The sequence below is a fragment of the Centruroides vittatus genome, unplaced genomic scaffold, assembly GCF_030686945.1.
Source record: "Centruroides vittatus isolate TY-2023 unplaced genomic scaffold, ASM3068694v2 contig_882, whole genome shotgun sequence".
Taxonomy (NCBI): Eukaryota; Metazoa; Arthropoda; class Arachnida; order Scorpiones; family Buthidae; genus Centruroides; species Centruroides vittatus.
The window spans coordinates 3819022-3844131 of NW_027122574.1; the positions used below are offsets into that span (position 1 = coordinate 3819022).

General features: G+C 31.8%; 2 protein-coding genes across 4 annotated transcripts in view; one reads left to right on the plus strand and one right to left on the minus strand.

Moving 5' to 3' along the window:
• Positions 1–395: 395 nt before the first annotated feature.
• On the minus strand, positions 396–2903 carry Cortactin (cortactin). The gene has a single exon (XM_067280224.1). It carries the CDS (start codon positions 2826–2828, stop codon positions 1266–1268), a length of 1563 nt encoding a protein of 520 aa, XP_067136325.1. The 5' UTR covers positions 2829–2903; the 3' UTR covers positions 396–1265.
• A 6073-nt stretch (positions 2904–8976) lies between these two features.
• Positions 8977–25110, plus strand: part of LOC136983522 (intraflagellar transport protein 22 homolog) — a 39116-nt gene continuing 22982 nt past the window's right edge. For all 3 annotated transcript variants that reach the window (XM_067280289.1, XM_067280287.1, XM_067280290.1), the window contains exons 1-3: positions 8977–9088; positions 12499–12581; positions 15802–15891. In XM_067280289.1, the coding sequence (XP_067136390.1) occupies positions 9050–9088; positions 12499–12581; positions 15802–15891 (212 nt within the window). In that variant the 5' untranslated portion in view covers positions 8977–9049. The remainder of the gene's footprint in view (positions 9089–12498; positions 12582–15801; positions 15892–25110) is intronic.

Sequence of the window (25110 nt, forward strand, 5' to 3'; positions counted from 1 at the left end):
TCATGAGAACAAATCAACCATAACAGATTTGCAGCAATTTAACTGTTAGACAAAATTTTCATAATATAATGGATAATACATGTATAAAACAATAAATGTCATCTAAATACACAAAAATTGGCTGATAATGTTTACAATTTGAATCAGTCTTATTTATTTAGAATGAAATTTCTTTACTCAGAATTGTCACGAGATAAAGTTGTTAAAATTGCATTCAAATGCAATCTTAATCAGTTTTCACTAGTTAAATATTATATGAATTCACATAAGGATAAAAAATTTGAAAAGTTAAAAATTCTTATTGAAGTTGTCTTTGTATGTATAATTCAATTTGACTTTATTTTCATCTTAATTTTTGTTTAAACCATGAAAAACTTTTCTACATTTAATTCAAATTATATGAATAAGAACATGATATAAACTTTAATTTTATAATCTGAATACAAATTCATTATGATCTTTTTAAACATGTACTGATCTGCTACAGAAAATAATATACAAAGGTCAAAATACTCACAATCTAATAAATGTTTGAAAATATTTTGCAAACATTTGGTATATCCTCTATACTTTATAACTATTTTCTCAAGTTAAAGACAAAATCATAATCAGATTCTTACAATTAAGCATACTTTGTGCTTGTTCTGTTAGCTTTTAATGTTATAAAAATTAAATTAGTTTTAAATTAATAGTAAAAATAGGAAACCAAGCTAAATAAGTACAAACGAAACATTTTATGGCCTCATAACAATTGAGTATACAAATATATAAAAACAATTTATAAAACTTTATTCTAGTTTTAGATATATTCCTGTAACTGGAATTAAAATAGTAAATTTATATTTTACTACTTTCTTCAAAAAAATCAATTATTTGTATGTTGAAGTTAAAAATATAATAATATAGTTTTAATTTGAATCACTTTATAAACATTTTAACCATTAATAAACATGGAATACTTAAAATATTCCACTTAACAAATTATATGTTATATATTTATGTTTTTCTCTCAATATAACAACAACGTGTCTTTATTAAAAATTACTGAATGCATTATTCTGCGATAAAAATACCAAATATATTTTAATTATTTTGGCAAATAGTTTAGTATGATGCAAAATTTGACCAATTTAGGCTATTATTGTCAAGTGTATTCCTTCCCAAGATTTGTTCTTTGTTTCAATTAATGCCTTTTTTTGGAATACCAGTTCCAAATCGATTTCTACCCCAGTGGAAACTGCATATATAATACTTACTCTAGCAATTCACTGCTGAATCAGTTGAACATAATTTGCTGGAAACAAACCAATCTGTCCTCTGCATTCGCCTCTCCACCAGCCTTCGTCGATCATCTCAATATTTGTAATAATATCGTCGGGATCAAAAGTAATTTCGTCACTATCTGCAGCCTGATAATCGTACAGTGCTATTGCAGACAGTCCTGTTCCGTCGGGTGGTGCCTCCAATTGCTGATACATTTCTTCGTCGGGTGGTTGTAAGGGTTCAGTACTTGTTTCTTGATTTTCATAAAGCTCAGATTTATTCTGAAAAACAGTTTCTACTTTATTGGTTTCAGTTTTGTCTGAAACTGGATAATGATGTTCTTGTTCTTGAATGACATTATTAACATAGTTCATTGTAGCATCTGATTCTTTAGGAGAGTGAATCTTTATAGGTTCCTGAGAAGTTTGATTATTTTCAACAGGTGGAAGCTGATTTGATTCTTCTTGACTTTGTTCTATTAAACTATTCTGTCTTTTCTCTTCTCTCTTTTTATCCTGTTCTCTCTCCAGTTGTTCTTGAGCCAATCGTTTTGTACGCTCTTCTTCTGCACACTTTTTGATTTCGTCAGATTCCGATCTAGCCATATTTTCAAATTTAGCTCGTAAACTACTAGCCTTTTCGGATCCACCTGTAATTTGTGGCTTCTCGTAAGCCGACTGTGGTTTTTCCAATTCAGTAAATGGATGAGCTGATTTATCTTGCCTATCAGATTCCACACCATATTTTCCTCCAAATCCTTTTTTCATATCCATTTGGGAAGGATGTTTCTCAGTTTTGGTTACTTCTTCCCATCCATGGGCCGATTTATCTATTCTGTCAGACTGAATGCCATACTTTCCTCCAAAACCTCGTGAATAATCTCTCTGAGACGAATGCTTTTCAGTTTTCTCGTGATATTCCCATCCGACTGCCGATTTATCCTGTTTTTCTGTTTCAACTCCAAATTTACCACCAAAACCTCTTGCATAATCTTTCTGTGATTCATGTTTTTCTGTTTTCTCGTGATAATCCCAACCAACTGCCGACTTATCCACACGGTCCTGCTGAATACCATACTTTCCACCAAAACCTGATACGTAATCCTTCTGCGAAGTGTGTTTTTCAGTTTTCTCGTGATAATCCCATCCAACAGCAGATTTATCCTGTCTGTCTTTCTGTAAGCCAAATTTTCCACCAAATCCCTTTGTAGAATCCACTTGAGACATGTGCTTTTCTATTTTTGCGATGTAATCGTGTCCCAATGCAGATTTATCCATTCGATCTTTTTGAACACCAAATTTTCCACCGTAACCAAACGATGCTTTAGGACCCGATTCCATCTCTTTCTTCTTAACTTCTGCGTCATCGTGAGCCACTTCATCTCTCAACTGACGGATATCAATGGCTCCGGCAGTTCTTCCCGATCCTTCAACAGTTTTAGATCCCCAACGTTGTTCCTCCTCCGTTACATCGTTAACGAAGTCTGGATCCGTTTCCCAATCGTCACCTCCGTCACTCGTATCAATTTTAATGCCGCTCGCAGCAGCAGCTTTCCAAGTCGTCATATTGTTTTCGATTTATCTCGTGAGTCACTCCTTTCCGTTCACTTCCCTACTAAAAGTCACGTTCCCACCCACCAATATCCCTCTATCGCTTCTAATAGCGATTAATATAAACAAAAAATATAGACAAATTACAGCCAAATTTTATTTACTATTTATAAAGTTTTTAATAATTTATAATGAAATATTATTAAAATAAACTTTAATTAACGTCATTTTCGAACGTATTTAAATTTTTCTATAATTTATTAATTTATTATGTATAAAATTCAAAATGGTGGCATCGTTCAGAAATGGCACTTTTATGAGTTTGGGCGCGTTTTTTATGCAGCGCTCGAGAAGCGCTGTACAGCTAATCCTCTGGAACCCGTTTCTAAATGGCCAACGCTGCTCGTGACGTCATTTCGCTACACTTTCGCTGCATAAAAAAACGCGCCCTTTTATTACCTATTTCTATAGATTATTTTCTTCAGCCATTTAATAACCATTCACTTTTAATTTGTTTGCATTTCTCACATTGTATTTATTATTAAATTTTTTCGGGCCTTCCAAAGTGGGTGCTACGATAATCCGCCCACATTTCCGAATGATCTACAAAGAAGAGAGAGCTTATATTCATATAATTCATATCAAGAAATTTTCAATTAAAAAAATTCCATTTCTTAAGAAACTTTCCATCTTTAAGATAAAAGTCTGTTAGTTTAATGAAAAATGAACGGCAGAATAAGTACCGACATTAGATCTATTTTTGAGTTCTTGAGAAAAAAAAAATCGCAGATCAACTGAGAAAGGCCATTGTAAAGGCCAAAATGTATACTGGAATTTAAAGTAAAGATTATATAGCGAATAAACAAACATTCTCATTTACATAAATACAGTAAGACTCCGCTTAACGCTGATTCGATATAACGCGGTCTGCTCGAAGCCTGAAAAAAAGCTCAAAATTTACGCCGATTTTAATTATCACGGCATTTCATTGATTCGTATATAATAGAAATTTATATATATATATATATATATAATATATATAAATTATTATTTTTAGATTATACAGGTTTTTAATACATTTTACTTGCCAAGTTGTATGGAATATTTCTTTCGAGTGTACTTAGTCTGTGGAAAATCTTATGTGTAAAAGGACAAAATTTTCACACATTATAAGCAAGAAGAAAAATGTGTAAAATTGTAAATATTTGCAAAGTCTTAACTATCCCCGCAAACTTTCATTGACCCCTGAAAGGTCAATACCGACCCATCAAGAAAGCCGGAGTTAATATAATAGAATGTATTTAACAAAATATTTCAGTTTTAGAATTAATAAATCACAGGAGGGACAATCGTAAATTACTTATCAGAAGTTTATAATAAATTTAAATTTGATTTTGTACTCGACTATTTCAACCAAACACCGAAACACTTAGGGTTTTCAACGTCAATCGGCATAAGAAAGCTGCGCAGCGGCGCCGAATGGATAAAATGGAACAAGTAGCTCTTCGCCTGCCGTTCGTCATTACCAGACGAACGACAACCCAGAACTCACCACGTGGAGGTGGCTGCTTCGGAGTTCCACCAAGAGTTGGAAAGAATCCAACTCCACAAGTGACCAACATCACTTGTCGAGCCGAGTTCTTTCTAACTCGCACGATGAAAATATTCATAATTACCTCTGGATTCAGCTATTCGAAACTCACCATATTATTATTACTATCTGAACTGAGAAATGCAATATTACAACAACTAGTAATAAAAAAAGACGGAAATCTATAAATACACCTGGTCGTAATAAAATGCACGTTAGGGTCACGAAATTTAGTTCAATCTCATACCGAACCTCATTAACCTAAAACAAAAAAAAAAAAAAAAAAAAAAATACTCGCCCTGCGCGCGATTTAATAAAACGGGACACAGAAAGCCCTCTCCATCTCCGGTCGGCCTCTTAACTCGAGCGGGCCTTAAAGAAACGAAACATAGAAAGCCTCACCGTCTTTTGCTTTCGACCCGTTCTTGTATCTTCTTTCTTCGCCCACGGAAGGTCTCTTCGCCCTACGCGGGCCTGTTCGCCTTCCGCGAGCTTTTCTAGAACGGGATGCTGTCTTCGTCTTCATCCGAGCGAGCCTTAATGATGCAGAACACAAAGAGTTAGTTTGAGTGAAGAGTAAAGAGTGACTCGAATAAAAAGGCCGATGGGAAATTTCATCTTTTTACTCGAGCAAGCCTAAGAGAAAGGCGACATAGAGAGCCCTTTCTGCCTCCCGTACATTACTTAATCACAATTTGTTCTGAAATCTCAATGAAACGCGAAACTTTCGAACAAATTTACCCTTAACAATAGCCACATACAACAGAAAAAGTCAACAATGCATTCTAATAATTCGTTACGTATTGTTAGAATGTATTGTTTGGAACGCGTGAGGTATTATGATTCCGTCATATTTTTACGTCACGCGTTACGAAAAACATTGATCGGTTTGAAATATTTCACAAAGGATTATTTTATTATAATAATGTTCATTAGAAACAGGATTACTTTATGATTTTTAAGTTAAAATAAAGCTTTCTGTTTTCTAATAAATAAAATTATAGAAATGTCGAATCATTCATTTATTCTAAAATAATGTTATCTGTATTTTTGAAAATCCAAAGTGAAATTTGTAACGATTGTGGCCCTTTGCACGCCAAGTTATGCTATCAGAATGTCTTACAGTCAACGAACAGAGCAGTCGCTCCAGGCGCTAAATCCTATATGGCGCCTCAGTGGTAAAGAAAATTATAAAAAAAATTTTGTTTTCACTTTTCGATATTTAGATTGCGAGCGTGTGGCCAGTATGTGAATGGCTTTATCTGTTGAGATGCGCGCGGGAAAAGTGCATGAACGGAGTTCCACCCCCGCCTTAGTTACCAGTGTTGCCGCCACGAGCGCTGCCGTTTTAGTTGGCTAGTCCACTTCGAAGCGCCAGCACTGCCGAGCGTGTTCCCGCGCTTTCTACGTGAATTTCACTTGTCAGCTGACGTGTGAGTAAGTATTTTTTTATTCGTTAAGATATTCTTTATACTTTACAGAGATACCTATGAGATGTACTGTACTTTACCTACTTTGTATTATAAAGGATGTCTCAAAATGTACGCAAGATTTGAATTAAATAAAAAACAGTTTTTTTTTAAATTGTAATTTCTTTATTGAATCATAAAGTACTGTACTTTAGGTCGACTCTTGCAGAAGACAAGCTTTCTGATCTAGCCTTGCTGTCCATTGAAAATGATATAGCTCAGACATTATCGTATGAGGAGATCATAAAAAAATTTGCAAATGCAAAAGTGCGTAAGTAGCGATTTAATTAAAACTTGTTCTCCGGGTGATTTAAGTAGCTTATTATTGTTGTTATTATTAGGAGCCTGTAGCCTGAATAGTTGAGAATTTTATAAGTATCGTTACATTAATACATTAATTAGTGAACATAATAAATAAGTACCAGTACCAAAGTTGATAATGCTTATTGATCTTGTCAATGAATATTGACTGAAATTTCATTTACTAGTAACTAAAATAATACCAATGAGTGATCTCATTATAAAAGTAATATTTGTGATAAAGAAATGTACCTTAATCCAGTGGCGTAGCGTGAGTGTCAGCCACCCAGGACGGAAGAAAATTTCGCCCCCCTTAAATAAAATACGGGGAATCCCTACAAGTCAGTACAGACAGTGTTGTCAGTCGCTACAATGAACAAGATGTCATTATTATACATTCATTTAAAAAAAGGGAATTCCCTAGTTTCGTCACAGAATAAGTAATGAAAAATTCCGTGCTCATTTCAATCGGTGCGAATCGTAGGTGCGACAAAAATATGAAATGAAATGGTTTAAATTTTTACAAGATATTATTATTATTTATTGTGAAAACATGCCGCCCCTAAAAGTGCCGCCCGGGGCGGGCCGCCCCTGCCGCCCCACTACGCTACGCCACTGCCTTAATCCTACATATATTTTTCTTTTCATTCTATATGAACTGTTGCTATAGATACTGTGAGGAGTGCAATGCCAACGAGTACGGTGTTTTCAATCGACAAATTAGACAGATGCTTAATTAAGATGTTGTCCAGATCTTCCAAGTTTCTTGCATGCATCACTGGTATAAATTAGGGGCAACCAAGGGGGCGCCATAATAGGATCTCGCTTCATCCTAAGACTTGCCTGGGGCCGGCACTGTTCTCCATGTCTCCGCCTAAATAGAGCTAGTAGAACTGCGTTGAGCGCCACCTGTACTCAGGCAAAGGAAACTATTTCGGGAAAACACGAGCGTCTTTGGGTTAATTCCTGAGGTTAATTACATAATGATGTATTGCATTCTAACCAATCTCCAATCTCCTGTTAATCTTAGTTGGCTCTATTTTAAATTTAGTCTTCTAATGTAAAGTTTAGTAATTTTCTTTTTTTATGTTATTTTGTTAATCTGACAGATATTAATTGGCATATGATGTGATATTTGAATTTACGAGATCTGTGGAAGAAAGGAGTAAGAAGCAAAATTAGTATTTTGAGGAAATGAGGATCAGAATTTCCCTATTAATACAATACTATTAGCTATTGCTATGGTCCTTATTGAAGTTCCTTTATATATATGGTTAGTTACAAATTTCATTATTTACCATGAAATAGATATATAGTTTACTTCTTCCACACCACCCTTTAAATTGTACAAAATTAAGAGTATAATAAATATAAGAATATTAATACTGCTCAGTCCCAATGATCTACAGTCACTTCTCGAGTTACGACCATTCGCACTTATGACGAAAAATTTCATTAAAAAATTTTTAAAATGTATCAATTTTTTATAGGTTTTGTGGAATATATATCATATACATATATCTCTTGCACGCTTTTGGCGATTGATTGCGTCATCTTTAGTTTTGTTCTGTAGTTAGTTACCCTTCGCGTGTGCTTGTGTAAGATGGCTAACTGTTTTGTTGAAGTACAGTCACTTCTTGACTTACGACCATTTCGACTTACGTCCGAAGTTGCGGAACCGAACCCCGTCGTAAGTCGAGAAGTGACTGTATTGACTAATGCAGGCATTACTTTGACCTTAAACTGCCGAATGTATGTATATATTATATATTATTAAATATATACTTATAAATAATATATAAATTTAGAATTTATCAAATTTCTATTTATTAAAATATAAATAGTTTTACATGTAACATACAAAATTCATACAGGATAAATTTATATGTTGCGAGAATGCTATTATTCCTCAACGACAATCAAATGAACAAAACGATGAAACAAAAGAAATGAACATGAAGTACTGAACTTTAAAATTATCGCATTGAAAAATCACTGGTAAGATCGTCATCATCAGAATCTTCCTCACTAGAATGTTTTTGTACGGTTGAAGCAGATGATGGTTTTCAAGTGTAACATTTTATCGTTGTTGCTTTTAAGAACTCGATTTTGTAGTTTAATTTTTATTAAATTTAATTGCAAAAAAATACGTTCAACTGCTGCACTTGAATGAGGAAGCAATAAAAACATCTATTTACTGCCAAAGTAAAGTAGAAAAATATAGAAATATAGAATTAAAATTAATGTTTTGAAAGGTACTAAATTGAAAGGAAAGATATTATAAATAGGATTTCATAAATAGTACTAGAAAAATGGTGTTGGGTATCTTGAGTACTGGAACAAGTAAAAAGATATTAGATTAGTACAAAAGTATTAGGTAGAACAACACTGGTGCCGGCTTTGTAGCCCCGATTCTGTTACTCGGCGTCACCGCTAGAGGCGCCTCGATCTAGTTTCGTCGTTCCTTCCACTAGCTCTATAGAAAACAGTTTCCCTTAAAAGACCTCCTGGAAGATATCCCCCTGGGCAGATCGCCTAAGTGTTGCATTGCCATAACTTAACAAACAAACAAACGATCCCGGGTTCCCCAGAGCGTAAGGCTGCCCCTTGACTGCTCGGCCATCCGGCCACTTCTATTATAGTATCAGAAAGCATAGAAAGTTAAAAAAAAAATTACTATTTTAAAATTGATTTTATACATTCGTGTGTCGAACTTGGTATAAAACATTACAACTTAATGGAACTTAATAATAAACATTATATGGAATTATATAAAAACAAAACTTTTAATTTTAGCTTTTGACAAGTTATGCCGCAAGATGGCTTTTCCGTCGAGTCGTCTGTAATTCGGAAATATTTTTGGTTGGAAATTTAAAATGTTTAAAACCAAAATACTCGTCGTGGGACCAAGCGCTGTATGAAACATTTTCCATTTATTTATAATATTAATTGTTATTATTGACAGATTCACGTTTCGTTTTAATACTTATTAAAATAAATTTTTTAAGGTTAATATTACCTATGGTTCCAAGATGGCGGCTCGTCTGATTCCAGCAAGGAAACAGTGGGACGCACGTTCTAACCTAACCTAACCTAACCTATTCTAATAATTTTGTTGGTAATAATTATGTTGGTAAATAATTTATTAGAATAGGTTAGGTTAGGTTAGAACGTGCTACCCCACGTTTCCCTTCTTCTATTTGCTGGAATCAGAGACGAGCCGCCATCTTGGAACCATAGGTAACATTAACCAGTTTGAATTTATAAACATCTATAAATAATTTGAAATGCTTAATTTTGATTAAATTCCTTAAATATTCGAATAATTTCATCATTTTAAGAAAAAACTTGTAAATATTACACAAATTGGATTGAAGTCCATTTTTTCAATGAGATATTTGTAGATGCCAAGTAAATGTTTATACTTCCAAATGAAATGACTTACCTTAAATATTGTGCAAAATTAAATAATTTCAAAGAAATAATTATTATATCAAATAAATCTTGTGTAATGTATTCAGTTTTGATGGCATTTAGAAAAATGCTGAAAGTTAAATCAAAAGATGTCAAGGTTTTTATTTCTTCTGGGAACTGGCATCCTGCTACAGTTGTAAACTATTTGGTGGCTGTTGCTTTTGGTTAATTTGTGTATATGTGAGTGATATAATTAGTTTAGATATATATGTATCTAGGCCATGCACACAGGGTTTTGGGAATTTAACCTCTCCTGTTCGGAAACTCAAACAGAAAATGCTGTTATGTTAATAAAACAGTGTATTGTATATAACATTTTTTTTTGTATCCATTCAATTCCTCCTTAGTCTGCTCTAATGTATTAAACTCTGTATAACTACAAAAATGAATAAATTACATTATGAAAAAATGTTTTTTTTTTTTTTAAACCTCATCCTTTTATGAACAAATCTGCAAAAGCAATTATGGATTTGGAAGTGATCCTTCAGAATGTGTATATATATACGTTAGTGTCAATTCAAATTCAATGATGTAAGTATATAGTCATTTATGACATTTGGACATTGTGTTGGGTAATGACATGAATAGACAGCAGGGACATCAATATTATTCTACCAGACAATATTGGCAAAGCATTAAAACAGCAAAGCTCCAGAGCTGCTTGTTTAATGATGTGAATTGTCAAAGCAGCAATTGCACTTAATGTAATATATAGTCCTTCCAACTTGTTAATTATTTTCAGTGTTTAGTGAAGTGGAATTAGTAAAATTGCAACAATTTCTTTTAAAAATTTTATATATGTTTCATGTCATATATGAATATATGTGAATCAAATTCACTCATCTGAATGAAGATATTAGATTCCAATGGAATTCAAATCAGCTGAAGATTAATGCATTTTTAAATCATAATATAAATGTACATATTAAATACTTTTTGTAAATACATACAACAAGAAGTTATCTATTAGCATTTAAGAATAAATAAATATTAATATTTATTGACAATTGTTTTTTAAAATTTTAAATTTTTTATAAACATAAACTTTAGAATTGAAATGCAGATATTTTTTGATGGTTGTGTGTGTGTGTGTGTGTGTGTGTTGGCATTTATTTTGTTTAATATCTTGGGATGGGATAATGATGATGATACAAAGTTTGACATGGTATGGACATACAATAGACTATATTTATTTATTATGTAGGACAATACCATCTTATTTAGAAGGTATGAAAGTAATACAGGCCTATAATAGAGTTTGTTCCATTTAGGTTCACACCCATTAATTTTTTTAAATGATGGAAGTTAGTAGGTCCCCAAAAATAAATATATTGTGCATGGGTGTTTTATGACTATGTAAATGTTCTTAACCATAGATATGTGATGCTATAGAAAAAAATGAACCACAAAAAAAATTTGTCATATTAATATTCAACAATAGCCAATGATTGACTACTATTCATATCAATGCCTGGTCGTTGTCTACGATACTTATTTGAAAAGAACATGATATCTGGTGAAAGACATGAATTTTTAATGTGTTTGGAGTGACATGAACATTTGGTTAAATATATCATGTTACTTTGGCAATTTGTATAAATGAATGGCTGTATGTTCATGTCATTTTATATTTCACATCATTGACCTTTGACACACATGCAAAATACATATATATATTTAGTGAAGAGTTTAATTTTACTAAGCTATGGTGAAGCTTTGCATTAAGTATAAATTATCAAATAACTTTGCATTCACAATATATTTCATGCCCTATTAGGACTTTTAATCCTACTTGTAAAAAGAAAAATATTAACTTTAAACACTTTTACTGTTCAATTTTTTCTTTTTAAACTTTTCTTAATTTTGAAAATTATTCAAAGCTACATGTAAAAAATTTTTGGAAGATCATTCTTGATCTCTGGTTCCTTTAAGTATTTTGTATTTTGTTCATATAGCAGGATGGTAATGGTGCCCAGCAAAGAGAAAATCTTGTCTAGAAAATTATACAAATCTACCAGAAGTTAATTATAATTTCGGATATGCTAATCTACTTATGTTAGTGTGCATAAATGTATAAATTTAGAATTCTGGTTGGTAGTAAGAGATGGTAACATTCTGAAAATGTTACAAATGTGATAACAAAACAACAAACTTTTAGCTTAGAATTCTAAAACACATTAAAATTAATAACAATATTATTCAGTCTCTAACAACAATACAATCACTTTATTAGCAATCAATATGGTTGTTAATAGCTTAATTGTTGGCACTTCTTTTGAATTTTAAAGGTATATTTTTATTGTTTTGAAAATTGCAAAAATACTAGTGTATTGTTTTCATTTAAATCCAATAACTTTTGATAAAATATTTTGTTCTCTAGCTTATTTATAGACTACTAGAAGGAGTTACAGCATTTTCTGACGAATGAGATCACAAAATAAAATAACAGATCTATTTTCAAAACGTTTTATTAAATATAGTAAATTATTTAATCAAATTGCATATATTTATAACATTTCAACTCATTTTTATGACTTTTTCATAAAGTTTTTAAGACTTTTATTTATTAATGTTATTAACAATACTAGTTTGGTATACTGGCACAATGAAGTGGCGTTTTCTTAATCAACAGTGGGCGAGTTTTCCATCTTTATTTAGTTAGACTAACTAAATAAAGATGGAAAACTCGCCCAGTGTTGATTAAGAAAACGCCACTTCATTGTGCCAGTATACCAAATATAAATAACAACATGGTCTCGATTGTACCAACAATACTAGTTATTAAATCATTGGTCATTTAATAATAATTTATAGTGTATTTAAATTTATTAATTTACATTTTATATTTTAGAGTGGTAAAAGTGTGGTGTGCAATTTTTTGGCTGAAGCTACAGACAGCTCAACAGGTGAATATCATCCAACGCAGGGAGTGAGGTATTAAAAAAAATATATATATTTTTAATTTTGCATTTATTTTATATTTCAATCGTTTTTTAACTTTGTTAACTTTAACTTTGTTTAAGTTACTTTTTTAACTTTGTTTTAAAGTAGAATATAATATAATGGTTATACACTAATATTGGATTGATGGAAAATTAATGGGAATATGTAAGATAAAAACATTCCTGCAATTAACCAATATTTTATTTAATTAAGAATGTAATTGCCATTGTCAATGATCTACAAGTTTATATATGTTTTTTACTTTCCCAATTGTTATGTATATGTTACTGGCAAAATTATACACCAAACTAGTTTAGAATTATTATTCAAGTATATTAATGGTTAATTTAAGTTCATCATAAAACACAAATAAGTTCATTTTTAATTTTAGTTTGATTTTAAAAGTTATTTTTATTATTTCATTTGAATTTTTGAAAATATTTTCGAAAGTTAATTACAGTCTTTAAAAAAGGCCTTTAAAAGTGCATGGTTAAAAAAAAATACAAACTGATAAGTACCGATTAGCTTATTTTTATTTTATAGTTTTGTACAAGTGTTGTGTCACTTCTAATCAATACTGTTTTTGGTTAATGTTACCCTAGGTATCAAAGATAAGCGGCTGGATGGCCGAGTGGTCAAGGTGGCAGCCTACCGCTCTGGGGGACCTGGGATCGAATCCGAACGAGTCGAGAAATTCCCAGGAATTTTTCGGGGGTGGTCCGTTCGGATATGTCGGGCCCCGTCCCTCACCACCCGGTCGCCCCATTGTGGGCCTGGCCGAACCTATAATGGGCCTACTAAAAGAGGCCCTCTTAGTGCCCACAGGGCGAAGTTTAAAAAAAAAAAAAAAGGTATCGAAGATGGCGGCTCGTCTCCGATTCTAGCGATCAGAAGACGGAACAATGGGGACGCGCGTTCTAACCTATCCTAACCTAGTCTAATAATTTGGTTGCTAATAATTATGGTAATTTATTAGAATAGGTTAGGTTAGGTTAGAACAAGCATCCCCACTGTTCCCTGTCTTCTGATTGCTGGAAATCGGAGATGAGCCGCCACCTTTGATATCTAGGGTAACATCAACCCCATTTTTTATAATTAAGTAGATTATGTTTGAATAAATATTGTTCATCTAATTGATTGCCTTTTAATTTTATTTTAACTGTTAATATATTTAACCATTAATATACTTGAATAATAATTCTAAACTAGTTTGGCCTGACACGTTTACGTCAAACTAGTTTGGCCTAGGCAAAACTAGTTTGGCATAAAATCGGGTTTTGCTGGTAACATATACATAAAAAGTAAAAATATTGGAATTGTGTCAAATTTAACCCTCCAAGTTTTTTGCAAATCTCCACATTTTGAGACCTGAACCCAAAAAAAAAAGAAAAAATTTCATGGGTGTGTGTGTGTGTTGGCATCTATTTTGTTTAATATCTCAGGATGGAGTAATGATGAAGAAACAAAATTTGGCATGGTAGCTTGTGTATAAGGACAGGTAATGCTATTAAATTTTGTGGTTAAAGGTTAAGAAGGCAAGTAATTAATAGTATGATTAACAATATAAAAGTTATTTTTTAAATAAAATCTTTTAGCAGCTAGGAGCTATGCAACTCATTTTTATAGAAAGTTTCTATGGGAATTTTAATATAGATTTTGTGCCTTTGTGATAACAAAGTTGATTATGAACTCTTTCACTTCAATATTGTTTCACTTTTTCACTATTGAAGAATGAAACAGATTAAAATCTGAAAGAACTTATCAACTTATGGGGGCAGATAAACACAAAACTTGGACAACTAAAAAATGGAAAGTTGTTGTGTCATTTTTTTTTAATGATGGGCAGCTACAACTTATTCACTATCTACATGAAAAATATCATGCAGCTTGTGTAAGTTAGAAAGTGAAGTTCCCAGCTATTCTCATGGTTTATGGTACAATCTGCGCTAATAGTGTTGGAAGTCTTCGCTTGACTGAAAACACTTTGAATTTTGCTGGCTACATTAAAATATTAGATCATTTAATATTCACTAGTAACAGGAGTGGAAGATGGGAGAAAAGTTTGAATTTTATTTATCAGCAGGATAGAGCAAGCACCATTCTATTTAGCTGGTTTAACCAAATATTAATATTCCACTATTAGACTTGCAAGGAAATAGTCTTGATAGGAACCCTATAGAAGATAAATTAAGAAAAAAGTGACAGAGGCAGAGCCATAAGATGTTGCATTATTGAAAACTGCTGTGGAAGCCTGGCTAAGAATTACAAAAGAAGTATGATTGCACTTGTCTCAGCTAAATGAAACCAGACAAAGTATTAAATTGTCTTTTAAATTGTGTTTTTTAGAAAGTTTCCATATTTTTGCACTGTAATTTTGTTCTACAAACACATTTTATCATAAATTTTTGAATTGAAATGTTTAAGAATGAAATCAATTCTATTATTAAAACAAAGAAAAAGTAATATAGTTTTAAGTGTTATAAATAAATTTTGTGAAAACAATAGTAATTTTTGACTACTTGTGATGCAAGATGGAACTTGACTGGAAAAAAAAAAGGTTTCTATTATAGTGTCACTGAGTATTATTTTCTGATATTTAAATAAAAAAATTGAATTTATTTTACTTAAATCTTGTCAAAATTATGGAAATGTCATTAAATTTATAAAAATCATTATTGTTTATTATTATTATTTTTTGAAGGACTTTGTGGGTTTCTCTGGGCCCAGGCAGCACAAGGATATTTAAATGTATCAAATCATCCAATGGCCATGTTTGAATTATAGATTGTTCTTATAGGTCCACTTGAAGAGCCAATTTCAAACTTGTCTACTTTAAACTACAGCAAATCCCTCTTAGTGGTCTCATTTGAAACAAGCACAATTGTTCCAATTGTCTACATAAATTATTGAAAAATAAACATGTTGATTTATTATATCTATTGGTTTAATAAATGTTCTTGATTAATACCAAAAAGAACAAGAAAAAAAATCTTTCATTAAACTCTATCAGCAGACTGTGTCAAAAAATTATTTATCATTTACAAATGATGATTCTGTTGTCATACATTATTATGACTGCAAGTGAATTGCAATTTCTGACTTATAAATATATTACTTTTTCTGTGTATTATATAATAAAATTATATAATGTATTATATATATAAAATTTTATACTATAGTAAAATTTTGATTAAAACAAAAATTTTAACAGAATATTGGAATTTGAAAGTGATACCATCAATGTGAGTGGACGAATTGTCAAAGCTGAAGTGGAGCTGTGGGATTGTAGCGGTGATACCAAGTAAAGGAAGATATTTATGTTTTTTATTAATTTATTGGTTTATTATTGATTATTGTGTTATTTTAAAACTAAACTTTAATATTTGTCAAAGGTCACCGATGCTCAATTGGCTAGGAAATTCTGGCACAAACCCTTACAAAATTCATTAAATGCGCTAAGTAACAATAGTAGTAATACTCAAATTTTGATGCATTTGAAGAAGTTCTAAGTTCATTGATTGATTTAAGAACAATGCAATATTCCAACATTTGGCATACAAAAAGTGATTTAGGGATATTAAAGTGTTGAGTTTGAAAGAACAAAATTATCCAACAATCAAAGATTGCATATATAAGAAATCAATTCTTGTATCTAGCCTCATGCTTTTAAGGATCTCAAAAACACACAAATGTATGATTATGAGGACTTGGTGTTAGTCCAATACTAGCTACAATTCAGTAATTTTTAAAAAGTTGTATTTTTTCACATGTTTAATGTACACACATTGTATATATGTGTGTACATTATATATACAGTCAGTTCTGTTTAATTGGGACATGTTGGAACTAATCTATTTTGCCCCAATTAAGCAGCTGCCCTGATTAAATGAACTAATAATAATTTCCAATGTTAATCTGTCTCTGTAATCCAAACACTTTTGGTATATGTATCTCACAGCAATTTCTGGTTAGCAAAACTATTTTTTATTTACAATTGAACTACACAATTGAAGTACAGTAATTCCCCGTGGTACGACCATACAAGTACAGTAGAGCGTCGATAAGTGGAATGGCCGGAAAGTGGAACGATTTTCAGTTGGACTGTGTCGTGCTGAATCGAATGTTTTTGATACTAAATTTACTTCTAAAGTATAATTTTCATGTTTTTTATATTCTTTAATATATTTATTTTTTGTACAAAATGCAGAAATAATTTTTAACGAATCGATAGCCTCGATGATTATTATAAAAATTTTCGTTAGGCTTAAAATCGACGAAAATTCAACACGAAGCGACACGCAACGGAGAAAAATTCAACAGGAAGCGATACGCAACGGAGAAAAATTTGAACATCGGACAGGTTAATGTATTTTTTCGTACAAAGTCGGAAACTGGAACAAATCATTAACTGGAAGACCCCAGTCCCCAATTGGTTCCACTTTTCGACGCTCTACTGTAGTTATAATTGTAAAATTAACTGTAATAATATAAAAATTTTGCATTTTGAAAAAGATATTTATAAAAGAAAATTTAAAGAACACCTAGAAATAAGAAAACAAAAAATAATTTAATAAATAACTCACAAGGTATGCAAATTGATTACCGTTGGTATGAATTGATAGATGGCGCGAATATAGGTTAAAATTTGTGATTACGATTCAACATGTTAAAAAAAATTTTGGTTTTGTAATCCTGGTGCGGTTATTTTAATATATTGTAAGTGTATCAAGCCTCTACATATGTATGTTGATTATTTATTTTTATTGATATTTTAGCAGCGTTTGTTATATACCTATGGAAAATATTTTAACTGTTTATGTAAGTAATGGTTTGCTGATTGTTTTATTTAATTTGGCTGTAATTTAATATGGTGGTTACAATTTGTATTTTGGATACAGGTTGGGGATGAGGAAGGTTTGCCCTCTCACTTCCTATTTTAAGCATATTTTTGTAATTTATAAAATGATGAAAAGTAAATGTTGGTATTTTTAATTTTGCTGTATTTTATATGGTATACCATTGTCATGTCCTAATTTAGATTTTTTTGTTTTTATTTGAACTAGCACTGAGGAGGGGTTGGAGTACATTATACCAACCCGAATGCATATGTAGTTCAATTGTAAATAAAAAATAGTTTTGTTAACCAGAAATTGCTGTGAGATATGGGTACCAAAAGTGTTTGGATTACAGAGATGGATTAACATTGGAATCTACTATACAGCAAGCCAATTATATATTAATAATAATTTCTAAAATAAAATATGTAATATGTAAATAAATAAATAAGTAAAAAAAATGATAATCAGCTTTATTAAAGCAAAATACAGAAAATATTTGTACTATAAATTGTGCAGAAAAAATAACACTTACTTTTCATGATAAATTTTAAATTTTAATTTTGCAAAAATGCATCAAGTTTAGTCTGTTTTTTACTTCTGAAATTTTGCAGTTCTACAAAATCAACACAGATATTTAGTGCAGATGTGGGGCTTTCTTCGTTATCTTCTTGCATAAAATAACACTAACCCGACTATAAATTTTTTTGTCTCATGATTTGTCACAAGCACGGGTGGGTCATCATACTCATCATCGCTTTCTTTGTCAAATTTTTGACATTTGGAATTGATGACATCAACAATTGCATCCTCAAAGTTTTCATTTTCGTCGTAACATGGTAAATTGTCATCTATTGTTGAAAATTCTTTATTACTGATGATAGGAACTTGCAGTATGCCTTCGTTTTCGTCACTGTTCAAAATTTCAGAAACATCCAAAGGTTTTAAACCGCAAGCAGCAAAGCAGTTTTGTATTGTGCTGCTTTTATACAGCTTGCCAACTGTCAGCGACAAACTGTATGGCTTGCAAAATGGAAATTTTTGCACTGATTTTCTGGCTGTTGATGAACTTGTCATTAGGTTTTCTTTAATAGATTCCAGTATGTATTTTACCAATTTTCCTTGATACAATGTCTTTAAATTTTTTATTACCCCCATGTCCATTGGTTGCACTAAGGGTGTTGTATTAGGAGAAAGAAATTCCAGGAAGTTATTTTTGAGATTATCTAAATGATGATATGCAGCATAATTATCAAGAAGCAACAAAATTTTCCTTTGCTTAAGTTGTAACTCTACATCCCAACTTGTAAGCCACTTGCAAAAAATTTCACAAGTCATCCATGCATTATTGTTGGTATGGTACTCTACTGGTAAACTCTCTATTGTTATCTCCTTAAAGCAATTGAGGCTTAGCACCGACAAATGAAAACTACAATTAGTAGTTTTCATTTGTCGGTACCTGTCATGTTTGCACAGCATAACACAGTAATGTTATCCATTGCTCTCTTATACCCTGACAGTGCAATGTGCTTATAACACAGGGAGCCATCCATCATAGCACAATAATAGAGGCCAGTTTTGTCAGCATTGTAAATATCATCTGAACAGAAATTTTCTAAAAAGTAGTTTTTTGCCACTGTTCAGCACTTACGTTATTTGCACTGCCTTTTTCGCCATGCGCTTTTTTGTATTTGATATTGTGTCTTGCTCTCCATCGAGGCAACCAACCATCATTGCTTTAAAATCATTGTGGCTTAGCTTTTAGCGATCTCCTCTAACTTCGCCTTCAACACTGGACCTCTGATATTTATGCCTCATTTGCTAACCATCAATCTAATGCTTCTTCAACTTCTGGATCCTTTCCATCATACTTTCTTTTGGATGTTCCTGGAATTTTTTTGTAATGCCCCCTCCTCACACAGTTGATTTTCTTGTTGTAGGAGACAAGCAATGGTAGATTTAGGTACACCAGTTATATCAACAAGTCTGTAATGGCTTTTATTCAATGGCTGGCTTTTAATTTTATCCAGCAATGCAATTTTACTTGAAGGCATAAAATTGTTTCTTGGCAAAAATTTAAGAATTTTAAATCAAATTGACACTAAGAGACCTTTCAAGGGAACTCTAGCTTTCTTCAAACTTTGTTGAGAAACACTCAAAAAATTGTCTGGGGTCCTCATCCCATCACTTTTAAATGGATCGTCTGACCCAACAATGATCCAATCCGAAGCAAGGTCAGTAGCTCAAATTCAGATCCAACTCAGACAAGATTGTGGTATGATACATCCCGCTATGCTAATTTCCCTCCAGAAAAACCAAATTGTTTGAGAAAAAGACAAAATTGCTTTGTCTCTGCTAACCATTAGGCCTAAATGACATTAGTGTACGTACTGCTGATATACAGTATTTTCAGATGATCCCTAAAATATATACCGTATTAGCCCGAATATAACGCGATATTTTTCGACCATTTATTTTCTGTTAAAAAATTGACTCGCGCTAAATTCGGGGTTTAAGTAATGGAATGTAATATAAACAAGGACATTTTCCTACAGAGATTGAAACGCGACTGAACGTCAGACCTAGCTCGACTGACCACTTCAAAACAACCATGTGATCTAGTTAGTAGGCCTGCGCTTTTGTTTGCATAGCGCTACTATAGTAAGACTATGTCTCTGCTTGTTCGAAGTTCATTAGTCACGCGATTTTTCGACCGCCTTTTAGTCACGTGGGCTCTCACAGACGCCATTTTTTATCTTAAAATTGTGAAATTTTTGGCTTCGCTCGAAAAATTATTATTACATCTTTCTTTTCTTTATTTTCTCTACTTTTAAACAATGTAAAATATTTTTATATTGACAAAAATGCTTTATTTGTGTCGAATTTAATGTAATTTAATACGTAAAACGCAAAAAATAAACGTATCAAATTTCAACTCACTGTAATTTATCTCATGTTTCACTGATTGCCATCGGGTTTGTTTGTAAATGGGGAAGAAATATGACTCATTCAAGTTAAGTCAGTAGAAATTTCGTACTACTGCGAGAAAATTTGTCAATAGACCCGCTTTACCCCCTAACGCGAAAGTCAATAATGAATAACGGAAGTCAATGAGTTCTCATTCTGAAAACAGTTCAGATTCTGAATAAACATTTCCGTTTTTTGTTGTTACTTACGTAATATTAATTTTGTTTTACATTACTTAATTTTATTGACATGAATGTAACCTGTGTTATTAGCTATAAATACCTAAATAAATGCTTATCTGATTGAATTTTACTTTCTTTGAATTCTTTTATGAGTATTATTTTTTTTTCTAAATATCTTTATGAAAATTTTGGAGTCGCATTATATTCGGGCTAATACGGTAAAAAATTGCTAAATTCCTTTTCTTCTGTCCCAATTAAGCATTTAAATCATCTATTAGTTTATTAGTTTGGTTTCCATTCTTTGAGATTTGGCCCAATTAAATGGCTGCCCTGATTAACCAGTAGCCCAATTAAATGGAATCGACTGTATATAGAATCTCATTTTAACAGTTTGTGGAGCAACAGAGTTTATTTCCAGGTCCCACCAAATCAATGTAATTTTATCTCTTTTTAGCAGATCTGTAAATCAGAATAATGGATTTTTTCCTAGCTCCATCTCCAGTAGACATTGTATTTTTTTCAACCTTTAATTAATAATTGGATGTTTCTGGATACTGAATTCAAAAAATACATTGCTAAGCACATAATCATCGTGGTTCTCACTGCTAACATTGAAGCCACACGTTAGTGCCCTCCTGTGGTGTGTTGATTAGTGCTACTTTCAGCTTAATGTTTCTAGATATGCACATGTGTGCAACAAAGATGTGCAGAATCTTTGTTGCAGACACATGTTCAGGAATATCACACCTTGAAATTGTGTTAACATAATGGTAATATTTCATACTGATGATGCCACCAAAAGAAACCCAGAAATATCACTTCATCACAGCATCACCAAAGCAAACCAGGATGGACAAGTTTTTTTAACATATTATGAAGTGCTAATGATTATATGTATTTTGTCACTTTTCAGCTTACAGTTTACAGTTTCTGTCAGCTTTCTTATGGCATAATGTACAATCTTGTAATATGTGTGTTTATATAAAATAAAGAATAGAAATCTCAAGAGACTGAATAATTTCAAGTAGGTGTTTTTTATGTAGAGGGTTTAAAAAACGAAAATTTTTTCAAATGGCTATTTTCCTGGGAATGTGAGAAATCCGTTGTTCATGATATAATGGATTTTTGGAACAGTGGATGATTTTCAGTACCCTGAGCAATCTGTTAAAACAAGATTCTACTATGCGTGCTACTATTCCTCAGGGTGCCGAAAATCATCCATTGTTCCAAAAATCCATTATACACATATACACATACACATACACATACACAGGGTGAGAAAAAAGTCACTAACACCCCTGCTACAAAAAGTAGAATGTACATTGCGCATATCATGTAACATGCACAACTCTGTAACTGTGTGAGGTAGGTCAATAAAATGTCTTTGTAATCAATTCCTTGTGAAATCCTGACCCTAAATGATGTGTCACAGCAGGACCTCCTTGCCATGAACTGAAAATTCAATATGGCCATCTTGATGGTGACCATATTGATTATGTATTTATGTATAAAATTTTACACACAGATTGATGTGTGTTACATATATAGCCACGATCAAGATGGCGGCCATGCATGTAATACACATCAATCTGTTTCCCCCTTAGTCTAATGGTGTTTGACATGAGTGAATTAACTTTGGGTACATTCTATCAATATATTCTGTAGCAGGAGTGTTAAGTGAATTTCTTTCCCACTCTATATAATGTTGCATAGTATTCTTGTATTCCTTTGAAAGAAACATATGGATTAAGTTCAAAGTTAAATGTAAAATTTGAAAAATTTGTAACAGTTCTGCTATGTATGTGAATAATGATGTAAAGTACAAATACAAATACACTAAAATTCTGCAAAATTGCATAAGGTGACCAAGTTAGAAGTATCCAAAAGTGACATTTATCCCCATTTATGTGGCCAACAGAACAGGAAAAGCGCACATTCCTAAGCTCATTTCCATTTAAAGAGCTTTAAATGGAATTGAGCTTTGTTGCTAAAGTTTTGAAACAGTTTGCTGAAATCTCTTCAATGCATGACATTCAAATAAAATAAATCTTTATTTATACTCAACAAATTAATCTCCAAAATTTAGTAAAAAGAAAGACAATTATGTATTTGTCCCATCATTTTATACAAAATCCTCATTATATTTGTAAAAATACAACTATAAATCGGTTATATTGTTTGCTTAATATCTAGTAGAATCCATTATTGTTTTTGGTGATTAGTTATTCTATCCAATATTTTTATTAGATTTATCGCAACGGTTAGACACAGAAGACTTTTACTCCTTTACAATAAATCGGTGATAATTAGCCTACATCACTTGCAACACACAAAGAAAATATCAATGAATTTCATCTAAAAGCCAGTTTAGTTATTAACACTTTTCTGACACTTGGATACTTCTCCATATTTAGTAATTTCCATTTAATAATTTTGTCTGAATTTTTTAAGATTCTGTTTAGTATTTGAATGAACCCTATTGCAGAGCTTGATTTCACTGTAAGTACATGTACCAGTACCATGTATTTCAATACTTCATTATCCACTGTTAATATATTACAAAAGAATTTATAGTATTATGTAAATTTTTTATTTTAATTATTTTTTTACTTTTATAATCTATAATAAACTTTTTGTAGGATTCATTTTGGTACTCTAATTACAGTTCTGTGTCAGCTTTTTTCATAATCCCACCTAAGTGACCAAACAAATTGTACACCCTGAAGGTGGCCACATAAGTGAGTTTTACTACATTTCAATTTATATACAAAGTACGTAAACCATTAAAATAAATATAAATTGTAGAGCCAACTTATAGTGGTTGATGTTTCTATCAGTGACAAAAATTCTTTTCTGCAATTGAATATTTGATATCAACATAGTGAAGGCATAACTAGATTTTATAGAACATCAATTTGAGTGGAAAAATACAAGATTTTAATGAATTATTAATACAGTAGAATCCTCATTATCCAAGGTAATATGGACCTACAGTACCTCAGAAAGCCAGAAACTTGGATAAAACGGATGGCCATAGCTGTGGCTATTTTGGACTTTATTATTTATATGGCAGGTCACTTTTAAGTCTCTTTTTACACCTTAATGAATTTAATCATACATAAGAATAGCAATTTTTACATCATTTATTCTTCTTCTTTGTATGCCACATCAGATTCCTGACGTCGGCAAACACCTGGCATAGGTTAGTAAGTGGTTAGTAATGTGCCAAGGTGTATCCTAGGGAAAGTTACATCCAGAGTGGTTTCCCGTTGCCTTCTCTGGGGCATGATGTTATGCGAGGGGAAATGCCTTCTGGGAGGTCTTGTAAGGGGAAACTGGTCCCTATTCAGGTGTTACAAACGTGGAGAAAACCAGGAAAACTCTACGTGGCCAGCCTGTTCGAGCGCGGCGCTAACCTGCGACCGAACTCCCAGTGTTTAGCGACAGAACTGCTCGGCCACTGATGAGCACGTCATTTATTACATGGTAATGTATACAATAGTTTGAAGAATAAAAAAAATGTATATTACTGTATTACATTTTATTATGAATAGTTTATCTGACATTGAACTTAATTAATAAAATGTAACATATATTACAAAATTATTTGGTTCTGTTATCATTTTTAGACTTTCTTTGAGAAGTGTTGTAGTTTTTGTTTTATAGCAGTTGCTTCTTTCTTTGTTCTTATATTCAACTATCACCTTGGCATTGGCCATTCTCTTGGTAAGGTTGAGGTTAAAAGTACAACAGTATTCATGTGCTTGGTACATTCACAGCAAATGCTTTTATAATTTATAATAGAAGAAAAATAATGTATTCACTTAAGGTTTGGTTTAGACAATTGAAGTTTTATTGTATTGTAATATTACAGAAAAAGCATATATTTAAGATCATGTAGTTGCATAGCAAGAGATGTGGATACAGAAAATTTATTTTGTGTGTGTATCTTCTTCTTAACTGTAGAAAAGATGCTGTGGACAGATACAGTTCATTGGCAACAAAAGAGAACAACTAGTGATTAGCATGTTAGGCTTTATTTGTAAAAGCAAAAGCTTTTCTTTAGAAAATATTAGAATAGAAACTGTAAAAGAATGAGAATTATAAAAATGGGGAAATAGTTAGATTTGGCATTTTTGGAGCAATTATTAATTAAGATTTGTTCTTAGAATTTGGGTAAGAAATTACTTTTAAAATTAAAAATTTGCTGATGGTATTTACATTAAAATACAAAAATATATATGTTGAAGATACAAAATTGTCTTCATTGTCCTCTTCCATCATTTACAATCACTAGCAACAAATCAAAAACAGTTTTCATTTACTTACAGAAACAACCTCATTTGGGGCTGTGCCTCCATAAAAAAATGGATAAAAATGTCCTCTGGTAGTGAATTATGGCATTGGAATTGTCACCATAGTTGATTAAAATTGTCACAGGTGATTATAAACAATGGAAGAGGAGGACAAAGGCAATTTTGTATCGTCAATATACATATTTTTTGTATTTTAAGATAAATACTGTCAGTCAACTCT

Bases quoted from the DNA above. Each gene is read 5' to 3' on its own strand.
- Cortactin (XM_067280224.1), bottom strand. From the start codon at position 2,828: ATGACGACTTGGAAAGCTGCTGCTGCGAGCGGCATTAAAATTGATACG.